Source organism: Trachurus trachurus (genome assembly GCF_905171665.1).
Source record: "Trachurus trachurus genome assembly, chromosome: 5".
Classification (NCBI taxonomy): domain Eukaryota; kingdom Metazoa; phylum Chordata; class Actinopteri; order Carangiformes; family Carangidae; genus Trachurus; species Trachurus trachurus.
Window position 1 is genome coordinate 36325102 of NC_139896.1, and position 20549 is coordinate 36345650.

A 20549-nucleotide genomic window follows, 5' to 3' on the forward strand; every position below is an offset into this window, starting at 1 on the left:
TATTATTTTATTATGGGAGAACTGTAAGACTGAAACCAACATCATGTTTCATGATCAATATTATTAATAAGTTGATTGAACTGTGTATCATTTTTCAGATAATAGTGAAAATCAAGATATTAAATGAGTCATTTGAAAAGCTCATTTGAAAAGCTGCTGCCAGTCATCATTGATTTGAATAATCGCTCATCATTTCAGTTGTTCAATGCTGCCTGGTCTCTGCATGTCAGGACATGTGATCAGACTCTCATGTACCGTGGGGGCCAACAGGGGCCCCAACAGCACATTTTTTGCCCATTGATCCTTATAGACCATCAATCTGGCCCTGGTTCCAAATGTGTTCTTCTGATGAGACTTAAAAAAACAGCAGATAAAGATGACAGGAAGTTAGAGAGAGATGCAAGTCCCCAGACATATACTCAAACAATTGAGGATTCAGTCCAAGGTCCACACCTTAATATCCCAAAATACAGCACAACTTCCTTTGTTCATTCAGCAGGTTTTATCACTGCCTGTGAAAGGAAAATGGAGATGAAAGTCATTTATCAGCACATTTCTCCAACTATTTCAACTTCTAGTTTTACAAGCTCTGGAACAGAGCAGTGTGGGTCGGGTGTTCCAGCAGACTCAGCTTGTTGTATCTGGCAGGTTATTGATTAATCTGGAAATAAATATACTAAAGGTTCACCTCATAACTATTTGAAATCTGATTTGTTAGTTGATTTAATATTTTAAAAAATCATATTTCTTAGCTGAGCTAGCCTCCAGTATTTCACTACAAATCTCAGCAAGTGCAGAAGTAAGTACCTCACAATATACGCCTCATTTGAAATTGCTGCTGTCACCTATAGTACATTATTATATACAACAGCAATTGAACTGAACATGTCAGTTAAATGTGTTTTCCTAAATTGAATTACATGAGACTGTGGGTGTGTGAGATCATGACAGTCAGGCGTTTTTTATGGCTACTTACTCCAGCCATTGCCTGGTGCTTCATTCATCCAAACAACAAACAAAAATACACTATGTGGTTTCGTTGCCACCACAACATTTAGAAGTTTAGAAGTGCATGAACATAGTTCCTAGGAGACCGGGTTTCAACACGTGCACCGTAGGAAAGTGTCAGAAATGTTGACTGTAATTGTATGTTATGCACTTAGTGGTGCTACTTGTATTCAATTAAACTACAGTAGGGGAGACTGTTTAAAAAAATCACATACCACAGCTTTCTTTTATTTTTTCGCAAATTCAAGTCATAGCAGAATAAAAGTCTACACAATGTGGTTTCATTACTGAGATGAAACAGCAGTGTTTGGTCAGTAAAGATGTCAGCTATCAGACATTTAGTTTTCAGTCTTTAATGAGTAGTTATTAAAATGTTAAATTCATTAAATAAATGTTTCACATCAAAACAAAGATAATAAATGGGTGACGTAACAGTCTGGTATTAAATCTTCATGTCCTTATGAGAATAAAATCCTGGGTATATGATACATCCAGCCACCATGTGCCTGAGTCATGTGATGGCTTTTCCAGAGCCAGGCTGAGTATATAGGATGACAGCATTGCAGGAGTCTAAAAGCCTGTATGCCCATTTGACAGCATTCGTGAAGTTCAAGTAAATCCGGATGAAAGTGTTAAAGTGATAGCCAACTGGTGAGACGATAAGGTCGAGCATTAGCGTTAGGGCCATCCCAGATGTTGTGAAAAGATAAAGATTTTGTAATTCCTAAAGCTGGAAAAGTGGACCTGATCATCATCATCATCATCATCATCATCATCATCATCATCATCATCATCATCATCTAGCCCTGCCATGATGCAACCACGTGGCGCCTGATACAAATCAGAAAAACACTCAAAAACGTGCCAGTCTGAGATTTTCGCCTCTCAGCGGCGCAGAAATTCCATTGATTTCTCTTTGTTTGCTTTAAATGATCAGTTTTATTCTGAAGAAATTATCTCAGAGAAGACAAGGCAAACAAAGGCTTGATGAGAAAATTACTACGTACAGCATCTGGTCATGAATGATTCATGAGGCATCTACAATGTGCTGAACATGAACTGAGTATGAAGGTTTAATCCAGTGGTCCAACAACAATAGGAGGAAGACACAGCTGGCCGATATGTTTTGTTGTGTTGAACATGGCCATTACCAACATGTAAAAATGCCTCTTTTTGTAAATTTAAAGATTTTCATTATGTACCATCATTATCATCACAAAATGTGGATTTTCGCACAATTGAGCAATGCTTAGTTTATGTAAATATCACCTCTGTATAGTTGATGTTGTATTGGGTTTGGCAGAGTGTATATACTATAACTCAATACAGAGAAAAAGTCTCAACATCACCTCAGGACCGGCTGCTGTTCTGTCTCCCAAATTCATTTCTTTCATCTGTTTTTCTGAAAAAGTTGAATGTGTTCTTGTTACTTTCCATATTTTTCATATCCAGAATAGATGAGCATCTACAACAGCACCTGCCATTACAGGCTGAATCCCTGGGTACTGATTTGTCAGCATACAAAGGAAATTAAAGAGAATTTATTAGAGCAGCAGCAGAGGTGCTTATGTCATCCTGCTTTTCCCTTGTTAATAAAATCCACCAACGCTATATTCTAATGTCAGTTTTACAGCTTTTTTACTGTAATCTCTGCTCCAGCGTCTAAACCACAGTCAAATCTGCACTCGAGCCCTTTTGATTTTCCTTGTGCTGCTGCTGTACTGATGACATTTAACCTACGGTGGCCTAGACTTGTGAGAAAAGCAACACACATTTCACAGCTGGCCTTTCATTTCAATTCACTGTATGTGCTTTTCAAGTTTTTTCATTTCCATGTGCTTCAGTGAGGTTGTGCTCCATTGTTAGTCATCTGCGTTTCCTGTCAAAATGACCTTGATCGAGTTCCTTTTGACTCGCAGTCAAATCTCTTTTTGTTATGACTATTAAAGGGGATCTGATTCATTCGGATTATATCAGTGCCCATCAACAAAATAACAGGAACTGTAACGACCTGTTGGCATTGTGCTAATTAACACACATCTCAGATAAATGGTAGTGTGATTGCAGCCAGAGATCACTGTTACATTGTTGTACCTTGTCTATCTTCATATGCAATTTAAGTCCTGTATTATAATTGTATGCAGTTAATTTAAAATGCAAAATAACAGTTTAAAAAACACCATTCAATGTAATTGATAGAAAAAGTGCTTGATTGGCTTACCTGTATGCTGAGATACTATCAAATGTTATTATCCAGTAGACATATAAACTTAGCGCACGTCTGTTTGATCTTATTTGGATTCAACAGTGTGTTCCCCCTCAGGTCAGTTCCTTTAAACAATTCAACTGTGATGTGCAGCGAGAGTTTCACATTTGATTCTTAGCCAAGCAGCAGAAAGCAGAAGATCCATAGCTCTCCCCTTGTAAAGGTCACGCTGCCTAACGGCCACGGGCCAACTTTGTTAGTTCAGACCAGCTCCAGACCACAACAATTCATGGATTATTCCTACTGAGTCAGATATGGACTTAACACCCCCGCCCCCCACTTTTCCTGTGCTACGAAATCATTTTGCTAATGGAAAGCACCAAATGGGTTCTGAACTGCTGGAAAAAGAGAGAAAGTTATTTCGTGGGGAGCAGCAGATAATCCATTTTGCCAACACCTGAGAGAGCACCCACTTATGCTATCAAGAGCACCGGAGACACTCTAATCCATAATCCACTCTTCATTTGTGATTGCTTACATCAGGAAATTGCTTGCATCATACGTCCAGACCTAGAATAATAAAGTATAAAATAGCCAGGCTCAGGCTGCGCCTCTAACCTGGTTTTGTATGCAGGGTGGTGCTGGCAGTACGACAGCAGCGACTCTCAAGCAGCTAATGGAGAGCTTATGCTTTGCCAGACGCTCACACATGGAAGTGGCGGCAGCAGGAGAGTGTGCATGGTTGTCTGTCTGTCAGTTTGACTATATGCTTTTGGCTTGTGAATCCCTGTGTGTGGTAATTACTATACTGCAGGAGTCCACAAAGGCTTTAGTAATACTCAATCTTTGATCAAATGTCCGAAAGAAAAGTTAAATTAGTGTGTTGCTGCAAAAAAAGAAAGAAAAAAAAAAGCTTTTTAAATGGCTCTAGTGTACTTTCTGCCATCTGAGGAAAATTTGATAATTCTTCATGTGGGCAGAACCACAATGCTGCAAGTCACAAATATGTGTGTCAGCAGCAAGAAGTAGAAAAAAAAGCAGTTGTTTTCCTCAGGGTGCTCTACACTGTGTACTGTGATGAGGCTTCCATATCGCAAAATAGACAACATGATGAAATGGGCTTTGGTCTCTCCTCATCAGAATTGCTTATTATTTAATCAGACTGTTTTGGTTACACGCCTTCGTTGACCTTATTTTCACTCCACGGCAGCCATTTTAAACTTTTGTCGCAACAAAAGAGTTGGAAACTAATGATGTTTATATACAAATCTGTAAAGTAGAGCGAAAGTCCTCTCGACAATTAAACATCCATCTATCCATTCTGAAGCTGTTTTGGGATGTTTTTGCTTAACTGCATATGACAGATGTATATAAAATGCCAATAACTGTCTATTTATTGTTATATTTATAAGATGACAGGCCAGATATATTATTTTTAGTGAATCAAAATTATATTACAATACACACAATGGCTGAGATATGTTGCCAAAAGAGCTGAATGAAGCATCATCTCTCTAACCCATTTGTGGAAAAAAAATAATAAAAACTTCAAGTTGCTCTGTGGAGTTTTCTGTTTTTTGCCCTTATTCTAAAAAAAGACAATATTGCTCCTAAGCTTACCGTAATACAAATGAATATTCAACTCATATTTATGTTTACATGCAACTGTGCAAACTCCAATTAACTCTGATTAAAAGGTCAGCATTGAGATGTATTTCTCCTTCCATCCAGAAATGAGGGCTTTTCTTCAGGGCATACATCTGCCCCAGTCTTGCTGTCTAGTTGGTTTATGTAAAAAGCATAGCTGATCATGAAAAGGCCAGAGGCTATGTGTCACGACTGCTGTAAAAAACACAACTGAGATTCATATTCTGAATGTGATATTTGTGCTACATGCATGGCTTAAGTTATATATTATTATTATTATTATATAGAGCAAATTTGGAATATTGTAGCAGAATATATGATTCACATGATTCATGTTAAATTTCCAAATATTGTCATATTTGGAAATATCAACATGTACAGTATGTAATTGTACTGACTGATAAAACTAATGATCCTTTGGGAACAACGCAAGAAATGTATTTCAATTTTCAACTAAATTAAAACCATTTCCACTTTCTGAATGAAAAGTCTTTGAGCATTTACCTTTTTCTTTCCTTAACATATCTTCTATTCTATTCTATTCTATTCTATTTTAACCCTCCCTGTCCTTCCTACTGTGCTGTAGGTGGCCCAGGTCCCCGTGGAGGCCTGTGAGCAGTATGTGAACTGTGCTGAGTGCCTGAGCTCTGGAGACCCACACTGTGGCTGGTGTGTCCTGTACAACATGTGAGTCTACTTCTTTTATCATCTCCCACTGACACATACACACATTACAGTCCAGAGATTTAAAACCACAACATGATCGTTTGCTTAACACTTCATAGAAAGCTATAAATAAAGCTAAACACAGGGTCTTTTGATTTCCGCCCTTATCAACAGCTGGTATAGGACAAACTGAAAAAAAAAAAAAAGGCGGTGGTTGTTGGACAGTGTGATCCCTCCTAAGTAGCGCTATTTAGGACAGCACAATCTGCCTGCGAACCAGATTTCATTGTCTCTCAGGCGACAGAACGAGTGGTGTTAATGGAGGAGGGAAGGATTATCCTGGCAGGCACAGCGGGTGTACAAACTGGACCTCTACATACCCGGGGAACATTTTGGACCTGACGGAGCAAGCTTATCTCTTCCATCTTAATTATCTGACCCCTGGGTTAGCTTGCATAATACCTCGATATGGAGCAAAGGGGATTCAGGAGATTAAAACCTTGTGTTTCTGAACAAGCCGCTGTGTTTGAAGCTGACCTTAGCCGGGGATTTACCCCTGTCTCATCATATGACGTCTGCATTTCAGCGAGCAATATCCTGATGATGATCAGTATTATTTAAATTGCAGCTCTCAGAGTTATCAAATGGCCATTGAAGTGAGACAAAAAATAATGTTTTGTTTTAATCTAAATTACCTCATTAAACAGTTGTTTTTCCTTTTTTCCAGAGTGCTGACTTTGTCTAAGTCCTGTTATGTTGTTTAGTTAAATTAATGCCTCGCACTTATCAGTAAACAGATAGGCTGCTGTTCCCTCAAGTAACCCAAAGTGAATCATGAGCCCCAACACTGCAGAAAGAGGCTACTTTATTTTTCTGTCTATTACATCCAGATTGGGGTCTTTCTCTTTTGTCTGAAAGAATCTCACAGAGTGACATGTACATTGCTTTCAGGATCTTACTTTCCCACCACTGGCACACTGCACCAAAGCACCTATCTGACAGAGAGTGTGAGAAGGGGGGTGTCGTCGAACAAGTAAAAAGCCTGAAGGGGAATAAATGGCTCCATCAGACAAAACATGGCGAATAAAAGAGGCAAAATAAAAGGCAATGAAAGACAGTCTGAGATGAAAGGCGACTTTTTTTTCCTTTTTTTCTGAGGCACTTCAGCTGATGAGCGGTCAGAAGGTGACTATCTATACTCCTGTGGCTCCGGTTTGCCTCAAGGAGCCGAGCCAGCAACAGCTGTCACTTGCGTTTCCATTCCGCCTTTATATTGTGTTGTAATTACAGCAGAGGCCTCGGTGCTCTTTGAGCTCTCAGGAGGAGCCGCCCCCTCAGCAGCATCTGAGAGTGAATTAAGCACTGTCTCCATTCGCTGCACGCATTACACATTTAAAAGGAGGAGATGATGGTGAACATCCACAACATTGTGTGAGTTTGCAATTACAATTTAACTCTACAGCTGAGAGGCTCTTTTTATTGCAGTGTTTATGTTTAAGTGCAGACAGCCTGTTCCTATCTGAGCCTGCAAAGAACTCCTACACGGCCTCTTTCAAAGAAATCAGTATCAGCACAGTCACATAAAAAACTAACTCAAAAACAGCCCCCACTTCTAAAACTGAACAAATTGTTAAAAGTTTTTTGAAAATCTCATCTACCTCCAGCTATAACTTTAAATGTGCTTTTACTTTGCACTTCTCTCTTACAGGATTATTGTAAAGGTCGCACTATGCTGCCGACCCTTTCACTTCTAACTTTTAATTGCCTGTTAGGATCTAGGCGTTGAAACCTATTCTACTGTTGAACTCACTGTAATTCGCTCTGCAGAAAAGCATAGTAAAAATGTAAAAAAGTAAAAAGATGATAAATGGGCCCCATTTATATAGTGCTTTTCTGGTCCATCGACCACTCATAGGACTTTACAATGTATGTCTCGTTCAACCATTCGCACACACAAATATATTCATACCCACATTCACAAACTGATGACACAGCATTGAGAGCAGTTATGGGCCCAGTTTTTTGCCCAATGACATTTCGACAAGCTCTCTGACCGAGCCAGGGATCAAACCGTCGACCTTCCAGTTAGTAGATGGTGCTAGCTCTGCGAGGCTCAGGAGAGACTGATCGAACCAAACCTCTGATGGCTATGTGCAAGAGAATGACAGCCACAACAAACAAACTCTCTTTACTTGCAGTGAAGAAAAAGAATCACATTAAAGCAGCTTTAGAAACATTTTTTAATCTATATACGAGATGATAACTGTTTAATTTGACAAGACTCCTACAGCCATGTTAGCAACTCTACAAGAAGGTGAAGATCTTCCAACAACTATATAGGTTCCTTGTCCGTAGCCCTGATAGCACCCTGTCGTCTCCATAGTTAATGCTAATAATAACAACGCTAACAAGCTGATGTTCAGCAGATATCATGTTAACCTCTTGGCTTGGCATTCAGATGCTAACATTTGCCAATTAGCACTAAGCACACAGTACAGCTGGCCACATAAAAATACCATTAGTTTTAAAATGTGTTTAGTCCTGAGTCCAGACGATACTTTTTGAGGCATTCCGCACAAAACTTTCAGTGTCATCCTTCCGGTAGTGCTAAAGGAAAAGTCAGGGGACCATCACAGTTAGTGGGATTCATCCTCTGAGAACCACAATGTCAATGTATCCAGGTGTTGTTGACATATTTTAGTCTGGAACCAAAGTGGTGGACTTGACAGATGCTGCCATCATAAAGCCATGGAGCTATAGCGTGACTAATAGCCAGAGAGTTTCTTGGATGCATTTCATCATCAAACTTGCTGCACTGTTTTATACTTTTTCATTAAAAGTCTCATTTGCTCTGCAGGTGCTCGAGGAAGGATCGGTGTCAGAGGGCCGAGGAAACCTACCGCTTTGCCACCGACATTGACCGCTGCGTGAAAGTTATTGCTCACCCGGATAGCATTGCTGTATCAGCACACAGTGTCCCAGTGAGTCTGCTTATCATTCAACCAATCACTGTGCTGTCATTCTGCTCACGATGGCGATGTTTATGAGAAATCACTGTGAGTAGGCTTGTACTGTATAGCCACACATACAGTAAGCATAAGCCTGAGAGAGAAGATTAATTCTCTGAGAGGTGACGGGAGAGAGCGAGGGGTGATTCTCCCTGTAGGTCCCATATAGCACCCACAGCATCCAGAAAAATGAGCAAGGAGTTGTAGCAGTGAGCTACTCTGTCTGATACATCTGCAAAATGGTTGATTTAATTTCCAAAAAGCTTCAGTGAACTATTTTTCAATGGCAGCCAACAGCACGGAGGAGCCAAGTACAGTGGGAGCTAAGGAGCATTAGAGAATACATTGACATTTTAAGAAAGACACTTGAATTTATCAAAATGGTAAATACAAAGCTGAAAAGGAAGAGATGTTTATCTCAGCACAAAGACAGGAAAAGGGGAAACAGCTAGCCTAGGTGGCTCCAAATGTAACCAAACCTTCCTTCCACTGGAGCTCACTAATTAATATTTCATATCTCATTTGTTTAATCCGCACAGAAGCAGTGTAAAAGCAACATATTGTGGTTTTACGGGGAGCTTATATGCATATATTTCTTAGCCAGGGGCATTAGCCTTCTGGAATTATTTGTTGTTGCTACACTTAATCTTTTGTGTGGATTAAACAAACAAGATATAATGTGCAAATTCATGAGCCTTGGAGTGCTGATAGCAGACTTTGTTATCTTTAGAAAAAAGCCAAGCTATCTGTTGCCTCTTATTTCCATTATGTGTGCTAAGCTAAGCTAACTGGCTGTTAGCTGAAGACAGATATGAGTGGTATTCATTCTTGTGGAACTCATCAAATTTCCAAACTTGAAAACACAGTACAATGTCTAATGTATTTCTGTCAAAGCACTGTGACACTATTCACCACTATTCATGTACCAATGCATGAGTCTGAAGGTTGTCTAAAGTTAAGCATATTAAACATTCTCCTTCTTTTTCTTTTAGCTTCTCCTGGAGGTGAATAATGTTCCAGACCTCTCTGCAGGAATCACATGCTCATTTGGTCAGCAGGCCCAGGTGGAGGGTCACGTGAAGGGGAACAGGGTTATGTGTCTGTCCCCGGCCGGGAAGGAAGTCCCTCAGATACCAGAGGGACAAGGTGAGCAGCTCAGATCAGGAAATAAAATATTATACAATGTCAATGACAGGTGAAAGACTTAAAGTGCCAATGCACCAGACAAAAAAAAGAAAAAGCCTTCTTTTCAGATTGACCACCCTGCATTTTTAGTTTATCCAGAGAGTTTGATAAGTACCAAGGCGCTGTAGTATTTCCTCTGAGCATGTGCAGTAATCCCTCAATTGAAGTTTCTGACGGAAGGTTTTGTGGAGACAACAGCAATATGCCCTTGCAGAGACGCAGACACCAGGTGGCTCTTTACAGGACTGTGATAAAAGTATTAACATTTTTTCTCATTTTGACCTCCTCTTTTCGCTCATTGTTTTTGTTCTTGCGCTCATCCTTTTTCTGTCTCACGCTCTCCCTCTCTCACTCTCTCACCTTTTATCGTGCTTCTCCTCCTCTCACATATTTTTTTGCTTTCCCTCGCTCCCTCCTTTCACTCATGTCACTCTCTCTCTCTCGCTGTTTCAGACTGGGCAGGGGTAGAACTTCGTCTAAACTCGAAGGAGACAGGTCAAATGGTCGCCAGCACCGAGGTGAAGTTCTACAACTGCAGCACACATCAAACGTGAGTCCAGCTGCCACTCCCCCTCCGCCCCACCCAGCCCCCGCTGCACATTGGATTTGTTCAATAGATGGTGGATCACAACTTAATTTAGGGCAATGATGTACTGATGCTCACAGCTCCACTTAAGATCAGGCTGTTAGATAACCTCGGAGTTCAATTTATCTGTCAGGTCTCATTTAAATCAACACAATGCATTTGCCATGGCTTGTTTGTTTCAGCTTTGCTTAAATTGACATTTTGTGGGCTTAGTCTTTTAAAGCTTTCAATTCAACTAAACTAAACTACAGTTTTTCTCTCAGTTATTCTAAAAGAAAACCTGACTGTTATTTTCCATTATACACATATTATGCAGAGTATCTTTGTACATATAACACCTGGAGGCTCGTGCTCGTGCTCATGCTCGCCTCTTCACTAGCAGTGTATCTGAGTGTGCTTCGTTGGAGGCCAACAGTCCCTTTGGACGCCTATACAGGCAACCATTAGACTCACACACCCACTTTTTACTTGACTCTGTCCCAAGGGGCCTTGCCAGAGAGTTGTGTTTGTTGTCCAACATAAAACATAAGCCTCTTTAGATTTTTAGCCTTGATGTGGTGCCTTGGGGGCAGATAGAATAATGTAAATTAAAAAGGACTCTATTTAAATGCTCATCTGTTTTACTCTGCCAATATAAGCTTCCTAACTGTGCAGGGACGCTGCTTTGACTTTGATCCATTATGCTAATGTCAACTGTATTTACCGTTAACAGTAAACTGTGATAAGACTGTTTCTATCTGAATAACAATTACAAACACTGCTACAAAGGTGGATCTTATTAGGATGAATGCCAATTAGCAGCATTTGTCAGCTTTACAAGAAGTCTGCACATCAGCAACTCTATGAGTTTTCACGACAACGTAAGACAATTAAAATATCTCCAAAGAAGCCAAATCGCACCATGTTTCATAGTTACTGTAAGTAGATTTACTAGAACTTTTTTCACGTGAGTAAAAACAGTAGCATTTGAGAGTAGGAAGGATATATTTCCTCACTTTCTTTTACTGGACCATGAGTGGATAAAAGCCAGATTCAGAGGTAACATTGTCTGACAGAGTATTCGTAGCCAAACCCAGGACATTAGTGCACAGTGGATACAAACGCCATCTATTCACAGGGTCCTTTGACTGCGGCATGAATGCCCCAACATAGCCATATTAAGCCATTAGAGAAAAACAGTCGGGAGCTCATCACAAGCGCCCCACACCAATACGGCCTCCATTAGCTGCAGGCTGACCATGTGACCTCCAGTGATTAATATTTCAGACCAAACACACTCCCAACCCAACACCTCTTTCTCCACCTCCCTCACCACTACCGTCACCTCCGCATCACATCACCCTCCATAATTAATTATCTAGTGTTTGCAGCACCCTGCCAGTCCACTTCTATTAATACCCCCCCCCACCCCCCAAATCTCTCTCTCACACACAAATACACACAGGCTCACATTTTATGTTCATGCTAGCCCCGGGCAGCTAATTAATATCAAAATTGAATAGTGCTGCACAACATTTATTGGCATTTGTAGCTCACATAGCTGCAGAGTTCTGCCGATGGTTCTTCAACTTACTGCATGACCACATTCAGGAGAGCAGACTCTGACAATGCATGGGTGTGTTTTGTTGCACAGTGATGCACCTCTGTTATACATGGCACAGTCCAGGAACATAGCATACAGTAGCTCTGTTTCTATCAACAGCTGTGCGTCAGCCAGCAGCTCTCTCATTCTCTCATCTCTTCACCCCTGTTTGTTGACCAGCTTTAATCCACAACTGACCGCTGGCAGTAGTCGACTGAATCAGAGCCAAATGATGTTTCACAATTCATCCCATCAAATATTCATTTGTCACTCTCATTCCCCAGTTTGTTATAATCCAGAAACGCGCGGGTGACTTCAAAACTGTTTCCGTTCCAGTCAAAAATCAGAAACGATATGAGAGGGACTATAAAAAGCTGATGAAATGAAAAGCTGAGGTTGCTGCATATCTAACATGGACACTGCACAGTGTATCTCTGATAGATTCACCACATAGTTTATATAACACAGACGTGCTTTAAGTGCAACTGACACTTGAATATTTCTTCCACTGTTGACCTGCTCAAGGTCATTCATACAATCTGCACAGAAACTGTTGACACCTGATCCTTCTATAAAACAGACTGACAGGATCAATTCAGCAGAAAGCTATCATCTTTTATCAGCCCCCTTCACCCAGGAGACAAAGAAGCAGACGATGTGTAGAAAGTGAAGAATGTTTCATCTTTAACAAATTACTGTACATACTGTGTAAATACAATGCAACTGATTACACAGGCTCAATGCACAGTATGTGGTAATGTGTTTATTTCATCCTGCAGGTGTCTGTCCTGTGTAAACAGCACTTTTCGCTGCCACTGGTGTAAATACCGCAACCTGTGCACCCACGACCCAAGCAGCTGTTCTTTCCAGGAGGGCAGAGTCAACGCCTCAGAGGTACATTAACATAGAGACGCTGCAGAGTTACACTTTCATTAGCTAATTAAATTGTAGCTTTCAAGAGCACCATTTATCTCTTCCACTCATACTTGAAGACACAATGTACAATTTCAACTCCAAAATGCAAATGCTGCAAAAGACTCAACTATGTCTGCAGCCGTGCTGACGGCGCTTTGACCTTGTGGTTGAGTACGTAGCCACTGTTGCTTTTTGCTAAATGCTAATACCAGCATGCTAGGGTACTGTCAAATACAAGCTGACAGGAATGTTTTTGTTTTGCAATATTGTCATAAATCTAAGTCATGGGATCACCAGGTCTGAAGCACCAACGTCTGTCCAAAATTGAATTTCGCAATGATTTCTATCTCAGAGCCTAGAGGAAAAGTAAGGGCATCACTTAAATCATTAGGATTCACTGTCTAGGCAAAAATAGTATCTGTACAATCTGTACAAATATTTGTTTTGCCAACCCATCCACTAGATTTTGAGATATTTTACTGGATAAGTTAAAACTCTGACTTGGGCACTATATCCAAGGTTTGCCAAGGATTCACCCTCTGGATCAGTGATATCTGTACCAAATGTTCATGGTAATCCATCCAGTAGTTCTAATGATATTTCTGTTTAGACCACAGGGATTATCCTTATAGAGTCACACTGCTAGTATCACTAAATAAAACACAGCAAACAAACAAACAAATAGACAAAATGTATGAGAGTGTACAGTACAGTGGTGCAAAGTGTACATGCAGCAGCATTTGGATTAGTGATTTGTGTGCCCCATTAATCCCTGCGCTGTACTCATCTTTAATGTTTATACTGTATCACACATGTAAGATTAGACACCACATAGATGTAGCTATATTTATAGATGCTAGAGATATTTGTATCAATTTATACCCTAGTTATGTAAAAGCTATGTACAGTGTGTAATGTGCAGGGAGAATATTAAAGCAGAAGGTTGCAATGAAAAATGTTATGCCCATTACAGTAAATAGAACATTTCTGTTTGTTTGTATATTGTTTTCAAAGGATTGCCCTCAGCTCCTTCACTCTGGGGAAATTCTCATTCCGGCTGGTGAGGTCCGACCCATCACCCTGAGGGCCCGGAACCTTCCCCAGCCTCAGTCGGGCCAGCGAGGCTATGAGTGTGTGGTGCACGTGCAGGGTGTCAGCCACCGTGTCACGGCGCTGCGCTTCAACAGCACCAGCGTGCAGTGCCAGAACAGCTCGGTATGACCTCAAACACTCCCAGTGGGAATCTCACAGCTGTCAAAAGAGGCAGACAGCTTGGATGCTGTGTAGGCAAGGTACACAGAGTACATCAGTGAACATCGCCTGAGGTGTTGAGCATACTGAGGAGAAAGTATTGGAAGGGGAAAGTGAGCCTGATGAGGAAAAGTGGCAAGCTTGTGAAAAAAAGGATAGGAAAAAAGAAAGAGGAAAAGGAAAGGAAGGAAAAGAGAGGAAAGGAAAATAGAGGAAAGGAGAGGAAAGGAAAGGAAAGGAAAGGAAAGGAGAGGAGAGGAGAGGAGAGGAGAGGAGAGGAGAGGAGAGGAGAGGAGAGGAGAGGAGAGGACTAGTTTGAGAGGAAACCACGATTTCAACATGACCTTGTCTGGGAAGCTGCATATGGTCAGATTAACATCTCGGTGTTCACATCATTGAGCATGAATGTGATCCTCTGAACAGAAAGTCACAGGTCTGGGATGAAAACTGGAGATTTCTAGGGAGTTTTGTTGCGCAATGCAAATGACAAGATACATTTCGATGCAGAGCACACCTTGTTACTCTGTGACAATGAGTGAAAAGGCCATTTTCTTTAGATGTGGATGATCGGCCACACCAGCCAGGGTTTGCGTCCCTGCATGTCAGAGGAGAGAAGCAGACAACCATTGCAGAAATGACAGATGGTTAAAAGCCTCGTCTCTCTGCTGCCCTTTCATCCTCTCATTTCCCCCCTCTCTGTCTTTCTCTCTATCTTTTTTTTTAGACTCTATCCCTTGTCTCTCTTTGACTTTTTCCCTCCCTTTATGCGCTTTCTGCACACTCCTTCACTCTCTGTTTCTGCTTTTCAGTACATGTACGAGGGTGTGAAGATCAGTGACCTGGCAGTGGACCTCTCCATCGTATGGAACGGCAATTTCATCATCGACAATCCCGAGAAGATTAAAGGTAACTCTGCCATCCATCACTGCCAGGCCAGAGAAGTGTAAAGCACTCAATCCGCGGGGGATAGATGGGTCATAGAGAGCATTTCAAGGCTCCCAATGGGCCTCGGGAGAAAGTTCACAATAGAAAGGAGTGTTATCAAAAAGTACCCAATCACTTGTGCACCCGGCAGGGTGAAGGGTGGATCTTCATATTTGCCCACTCTGGCTCTCATGGCTGCTCTTGGTTACCTCTCCATCATCATGCAAGAAAAGGTGTTTGTCAGTTGTCATTTAGGTTGTACATTAAATACATCCTCGAAGTCAAGGATATACAGTGATGGCCATACATTTTAACAGGCCTCAGGTAAGTTACTTCATATGGGCATAAATATAGGTTGCTTACAGCAGAGAGGATGTGAGAGACAGGCTTCAAAGAAAGCTTTATTGGATTATTTTGGCGTCTTTATTCTTAATACTTGAAAAGGTAAACATGCCTTTTATGAATGTATTGATTCACACACTAACACTCTATGGATGTAGTCGGATATTTTTGGACATGATTCTAAATACCTGTTACATAGTTTAAGTTTGAGTAAGGAATTCTGATTGATTGATTGATCAGTTTGATACAAACTGTAGCAGCACTCCCTGCTGGGTTACATATTGCTGTGTGTTTATAGTACATTGTGTTGGTTTTACATTACAAATGTATGGGATTGATGCCATTAAAATGACTTGGTATTGTAACTGTGTTATCCTCACAGTGCACCTGTACAAGTGCAGTGCTCAGCGGGACAGCTGTGGCATGTGTCTGCGGGCCGACAGGAAGTTCCAGTGTGGCTGGTGCAGCTCTGAGGGCAGATGCACCATGAAGCAGCACTGCCCCCCCCTCTCCCCCCATGCCAGCCGCTGGCTCAACCTCTCTGACAGGACCGTCAGGTGCACCAACCCACGCATCACTGAGGTAATATCAGTCAGTCAGTCAGTCAGTCAGTCAGTCAGTCAGTCAGTCAGTCAGTCAGTCAGTCAGTCAGTCAGTCAGCTAGTCAGTCAGTCAGTCAGTCAGTCAGTCAGTCAGTCAGTCAGTCAGTCAGTCAGTCAGTCAGTCAGCTAGTCAGTCAGTCAGTCAGTCAGTCAGCCAGCCAGTCAGTCAGTCAGTCAGTCAGTCAGTCAGTCAGTCAGTCAGTCAGCCAGTCAGTCAGCTAGCCAGTCAGTCAGTCAGTCAGTCAGTCAGTCAGTCAGTCAGTCAGCTAGCCAGTCAGTCAGTCAGCTAGCCAGTCAGTCAGCTAGCCAGTCAGTCAGTCAGTCAGTCAGTCAGTCAGTCAGTCAGTCAGCTAGCCAGTCAGTCAGTCAGTCAGTCAGTCAGTCAGTCAGTCAGTCAGTCAGTCTGCTAGTCAGTCAGTCAGTCAGTCAGTCAGTCAGTCAGTCAGTCAGTCAGTCAGTCAGTCTGCTAGTCAGTCAGTCAGTCAGTCAGTCAGTCAGTCAGTCAGTCAGTCAGTCAGTCAGTCTTAGCACCAAACTTAAACACTTACAGTGGCAGACATAAGTAGTTAACTAAGAATTAAACTTAATTTAACTGATAAGCAGTTTCAATAAGGAGTTCTGCACATTTCTGAGTCTTAGTCTTTGTGCCTATTAAAGCAGAACTGCAATGTGACTGCTGCTGCATGTGCTCTCCAGAAACTCACAAACCCCAAGCAAATGTTTCATCCATTTTCTCCTACAGCATTTCAAAAAATTCAGAGTAATAACAATTTCTAAGTCCTGAACCAGGCGAACCAGCTGAAAGATAAATCATGACAGTGCAGTCACTGTCAGAAACTTTGAAATTGAAGGTGGAGACTGCACTTTACAAAGTCCTGTCACAGGTGTTTTATTGGAAATAAAAAAAAGGCAAACTCATTGGCTGATATGCGAGGCACGTCTGACAGGGAAACCAGAGTGAAGCAGGCTGCTACAGTAGCTGAGACTACTTCATTTCACCGTGTCCTGCCTGCCAAGAGGGTGTGGCTAACGTCTCCGTAGCAACAGCACCGTGTAAGAGTGACGTGAACATGATTTCTCAAAACACAACTTGAATTACATTATATTCTGGCTTCTTTGGGAATTTACATTTTAGTTTATTGCCATGAATATCGATAGGTCTTGACTGGAGGATGTGCGGGCTAAAGACTTTGAACAGAAGGCCATTGTCTTTATGTAAATGACACAATACAGATTTTCCAACTCTCCATCTCCTTGTTACCCCTTAAAACTACTACTGCAGCAGCACACCTTGCTGGATACATATATATGGTAATTGACATATATCGGCAGCAACCCCAAATTTAATCTCTGGCCACTCTCCCGACCCATTTAAGTTTGTGTTTACCGAGACGATCTCACACTCTTCTACAGCGGCTGAATAGCCTAAGTGCTTGACAGCTAAACGAATTCGGTCTGTTTAGAGAGTGGTGATGGATCTTTTATGTCACAAACTCCTGTTCATTCTCTTGAATGAAGCACAGAGGGTCAGGCACAGAGATGCAAGGCTCTCCCACTTCAAAGAGCCGTGAGCCTTTGATGTCCCTGTCACATTATTAGTGTTTCTGAAGGAGCTGCAGCAGAATGAATCAGCTATGGAGAGCTGCTCCGGCGTGGAGGGAGTGTTACTCCGGCTTTGCTCCTGCTCTGCTCTGCAGGTCCATAGCTTTCCTGCCGGGGTGGTTAACTTTACAGTGGGAAGGGCTGTGAATAGCTTTCTCAAGGCTTTGTTAGTCACTGCATTATTCATTAAAGTTTGTTTTGAATTACTCTGGATTTCAAGGCTCGTTGGGAAAACCCAGTCAATTGGCAGGTTATATATTTCACACACTGTGCTGTCAATGCCTCATGTGCTTCCTTACAAAAAGACACTGGAACTGTGGTGAAGCTTCTTAGTCATCTTATATGTGAAGTCACCTCACCAGAGATCTTATTCACACATACAAATCTTTACCACAGACTCTATGAGCCCATACAAATATAAACATACAAAAACTGGAAGGGCCGATTGTGTTACCACACACAAGACAAAATGTGTCAATATTTAAAGGGACAACGAGGAGTTTTGGAAAAGCGAAGCGTTTTCACACTACATTTATGAGCCTCCGCGCACCGTGACATTCTTTGACAGCAAGACAGACTCATGTCATTCATCAAGAATTAAAGTCAGAGGTTCAAAGACGATCACATACCGTCGTAGTTCCGACCATAAACAGCGATTCGGCGGCGTAATTCTCATGACTCGCCGTGAAACCTAAAGTAAAGAAACGCTGGTCGGCTCGCCCAGGAAAAAAAATGGAAGCCGTTAACAAGTGTGGGTAGCGTAGATTCATCCACATTAATATGAGACTTTTAAATAACCAAATAGAAACTCCTCGTTGTCCCTTTAAATGTAATAATTTATGTGTTGTTTAACCATTACAATGCCAGTATTGTTTGTAGCGAAGCAGCCAAGAGTTGATATTTTGAGACAGAACTTGAAATCTTCAGAGTCACATTTCTAACCAGGATTTATCAAGAATTAGTGTTTCATCATAATTGCATTTCTCTTGGGTTGAAAAGACTTAGAAAAACCATTTAATCCATGTGACTCTCTAGTAAAACTGTAACTAATTACATTATTTTGGAGTTAAACTCCCTTTATGGCACATTACTCTCCAATATGGGGAACTCTGGGATATTGCTGCCTTGGACTAGAAAAATCCATCTATAAAAAATTAACAACAGTGAAAAAGAAAAAAAAACTGAAGCAATAAAATACACTGTCATAGAGGGTCTTACAATCTGAGAACCATTGTGCATTTCATTCGACTTTGTATTACAATCATTTTCATTTCCTTTCTACCTAGGTGAGCCCAGTGGCAGGGCCGCTGGAGGGGGGGACACTGGTCACCATCCAGGGTCTGAACCTGGGTCTGTCCTTCTCTGAGCTGGAGGGGAATGTGGAGGTGGCAGGAGTACCGTGCAGCCCACAGGAGGAGGGATACATCACTGCAGAACAGTAAGAGACTCAGACAAGCCTGCATTCATACTCTATATATGACTGTACATAGGCTACACTACAAACACACACAAGACAATAAACATGGCAATCTCTCTTTCACTTTCACACTGTTTCACTCACAGACACTAGCACAGTCTGTGAATAAGCCAGAGCCCTGTGATCAGGTAGTAAGATTGTGTGTATGTGTGTGTGTGTGTGTGGGGGGGCTTCGCCAAAGGAAGAGACAGTCTTTGTGTCGTTGTCGTTATGAGGCTGTCGGCACAGCTGTAATTGAAATGCGCTGCATGTCGCTGACTGGAGGGACAATCTGTTAGCCATGTGTTTCTCTCACAGCCATGTAATGCGATTGGGCTCAGGCGGCAGGGACTTTATTTATATCCTCATGAAAAAAAAGAGAGAGAGAAAGAAAGAAAAAAAAAAGGACATGCCAGCAGAAAATTGGAAAATTCTGGTGATGTATGAATAGAAGGGCTGGGCAGGGAGGATTCATTGGGTGCTCTTATTGTATTGAGGAGCACGGTTTGTGGCGCAGAGCAGCGTGTTGGGTAGGGCCATTCATTTGGCGCACACAGTGCTTTAAAACATGGCATTACAGCTGTTACTAACATTAATTTCAGCATGGGGTCAGTTGCTATAATGACTTATTCATGGCGCACTTTATCTTATTGACCTGACAGGCAATACTGATTTATTGAAGAAACCTCTATGTTGTCATGGCAACCGGAGGCAATGGTGGGTGGCGATCACGCTGGAGATGGGAAGAGGTGTAGTTTATCATTTGAGTTATATTGCCGTTATAGGTTTTCCATTAGGAAGAAAGATGGCCCTCGGTATTGACCCACAACTTCTATGAAAGTCTGCCTCAATCACCGCGGCCGGCACAGGCCATCTTCCCCCAGCACCATTCAGAACTAATGTGATACAGTGCAGTGATCCAGCTGTGTGTGTGTGTGTGTGTGTGTGTGTCTGCTGATATTACATACATGCATGATGATCTGTTGCATGGCTGTGTCTTTTGTCCGTCCACATACATGTATGTGTGTCTTCCGACCCGACAGGATCGTGTGTGAGATGTCTGCAGCTCCTAAGGGAAGTGCAGCGGGTCCAGTGAAGCTCTGCATCGGCGAGTGCAGGCCAGAACTACGCGCACAGTCCTCCCAGTTCTACTCCTTTGTGGTAATTTTGACGCTGAAACACATTTACTTTGCCCATTTGTTTGTGAAACAAGCGTTAAGTGTTTGTAATGAATTAGGCTGAAGGCGTGATCTATTAATGCCAGAGCAATCGTTAATTGCTTGAGTTTTTGTGCAACATGGATTTTGCATAAGAGAGTCTGAAACCTCATTAGGGAAGAGGGGATTTCTAATGGTTTGTTAACTTTGTTCATTATTTTTATTTATGGTTTATAAATGTGCTTTCAAAAGTTTTGCTTACTTTTGAAGATGCAGGGATATTTTCTCTCTCTTTGGTTTAACTTTTTAACCCTGTAAAGCCTGAACCATGAAATAATTGCCAGAAAATTCTAATTCTTTGAAAATGGAGTATTTATTGGACCTTCTGACAAAAAAAAAAAAAAAAATTAAA

General features: G+C 41.6%; 1 protein-coding gene across 1 annotated transcript in view; it reads left to right on the forward strand.

Annotated features, from left to right (window-relative positions):
- LOC310986650 (plexin-A2-like) overlaps window positions 1-20549 on the forward strand; it is a gene marked incomplete at its 3' end in the record, with an annotated part of 71348 nt that overhangs the window by 22255 nt on the left and 28544 nt on the right. The window contains exons 4-13 of the mRNA XM_083972673.1: window positions 5448-5548; window positions 8385-8508; window positions 9528-9681; window positions 10174-10270; window positions 12668-12782; window positions 13818-14018; window positions 14864-14960; window positions 15703-15902; window positions 18811-18962; window positions 20024-20141. Coding sequence (XP_083828799.1) covers window positions 5448-5548; window positions 8385-8508; window positions 9528-9681; window positions 10174-10270; window positions 12668-12782; window positions 13818-14018; window positions 14864-14960; window positions 15703-15902; window positions 18811-18962; window positions 20024-20141 — 1359 coding nt within the window. The remainder of the gene's footprint in view (window positions 1-5447; window positions 5549-8384; window positions 8509-9527; window positions 9682-10173; window positions 10271-12667; window positions 12783-13817; window positions 14019-14863; window positions 14961-15702; window positions 15903-18810; window positions 18963-20023; window positions 20142-20549) is intronic.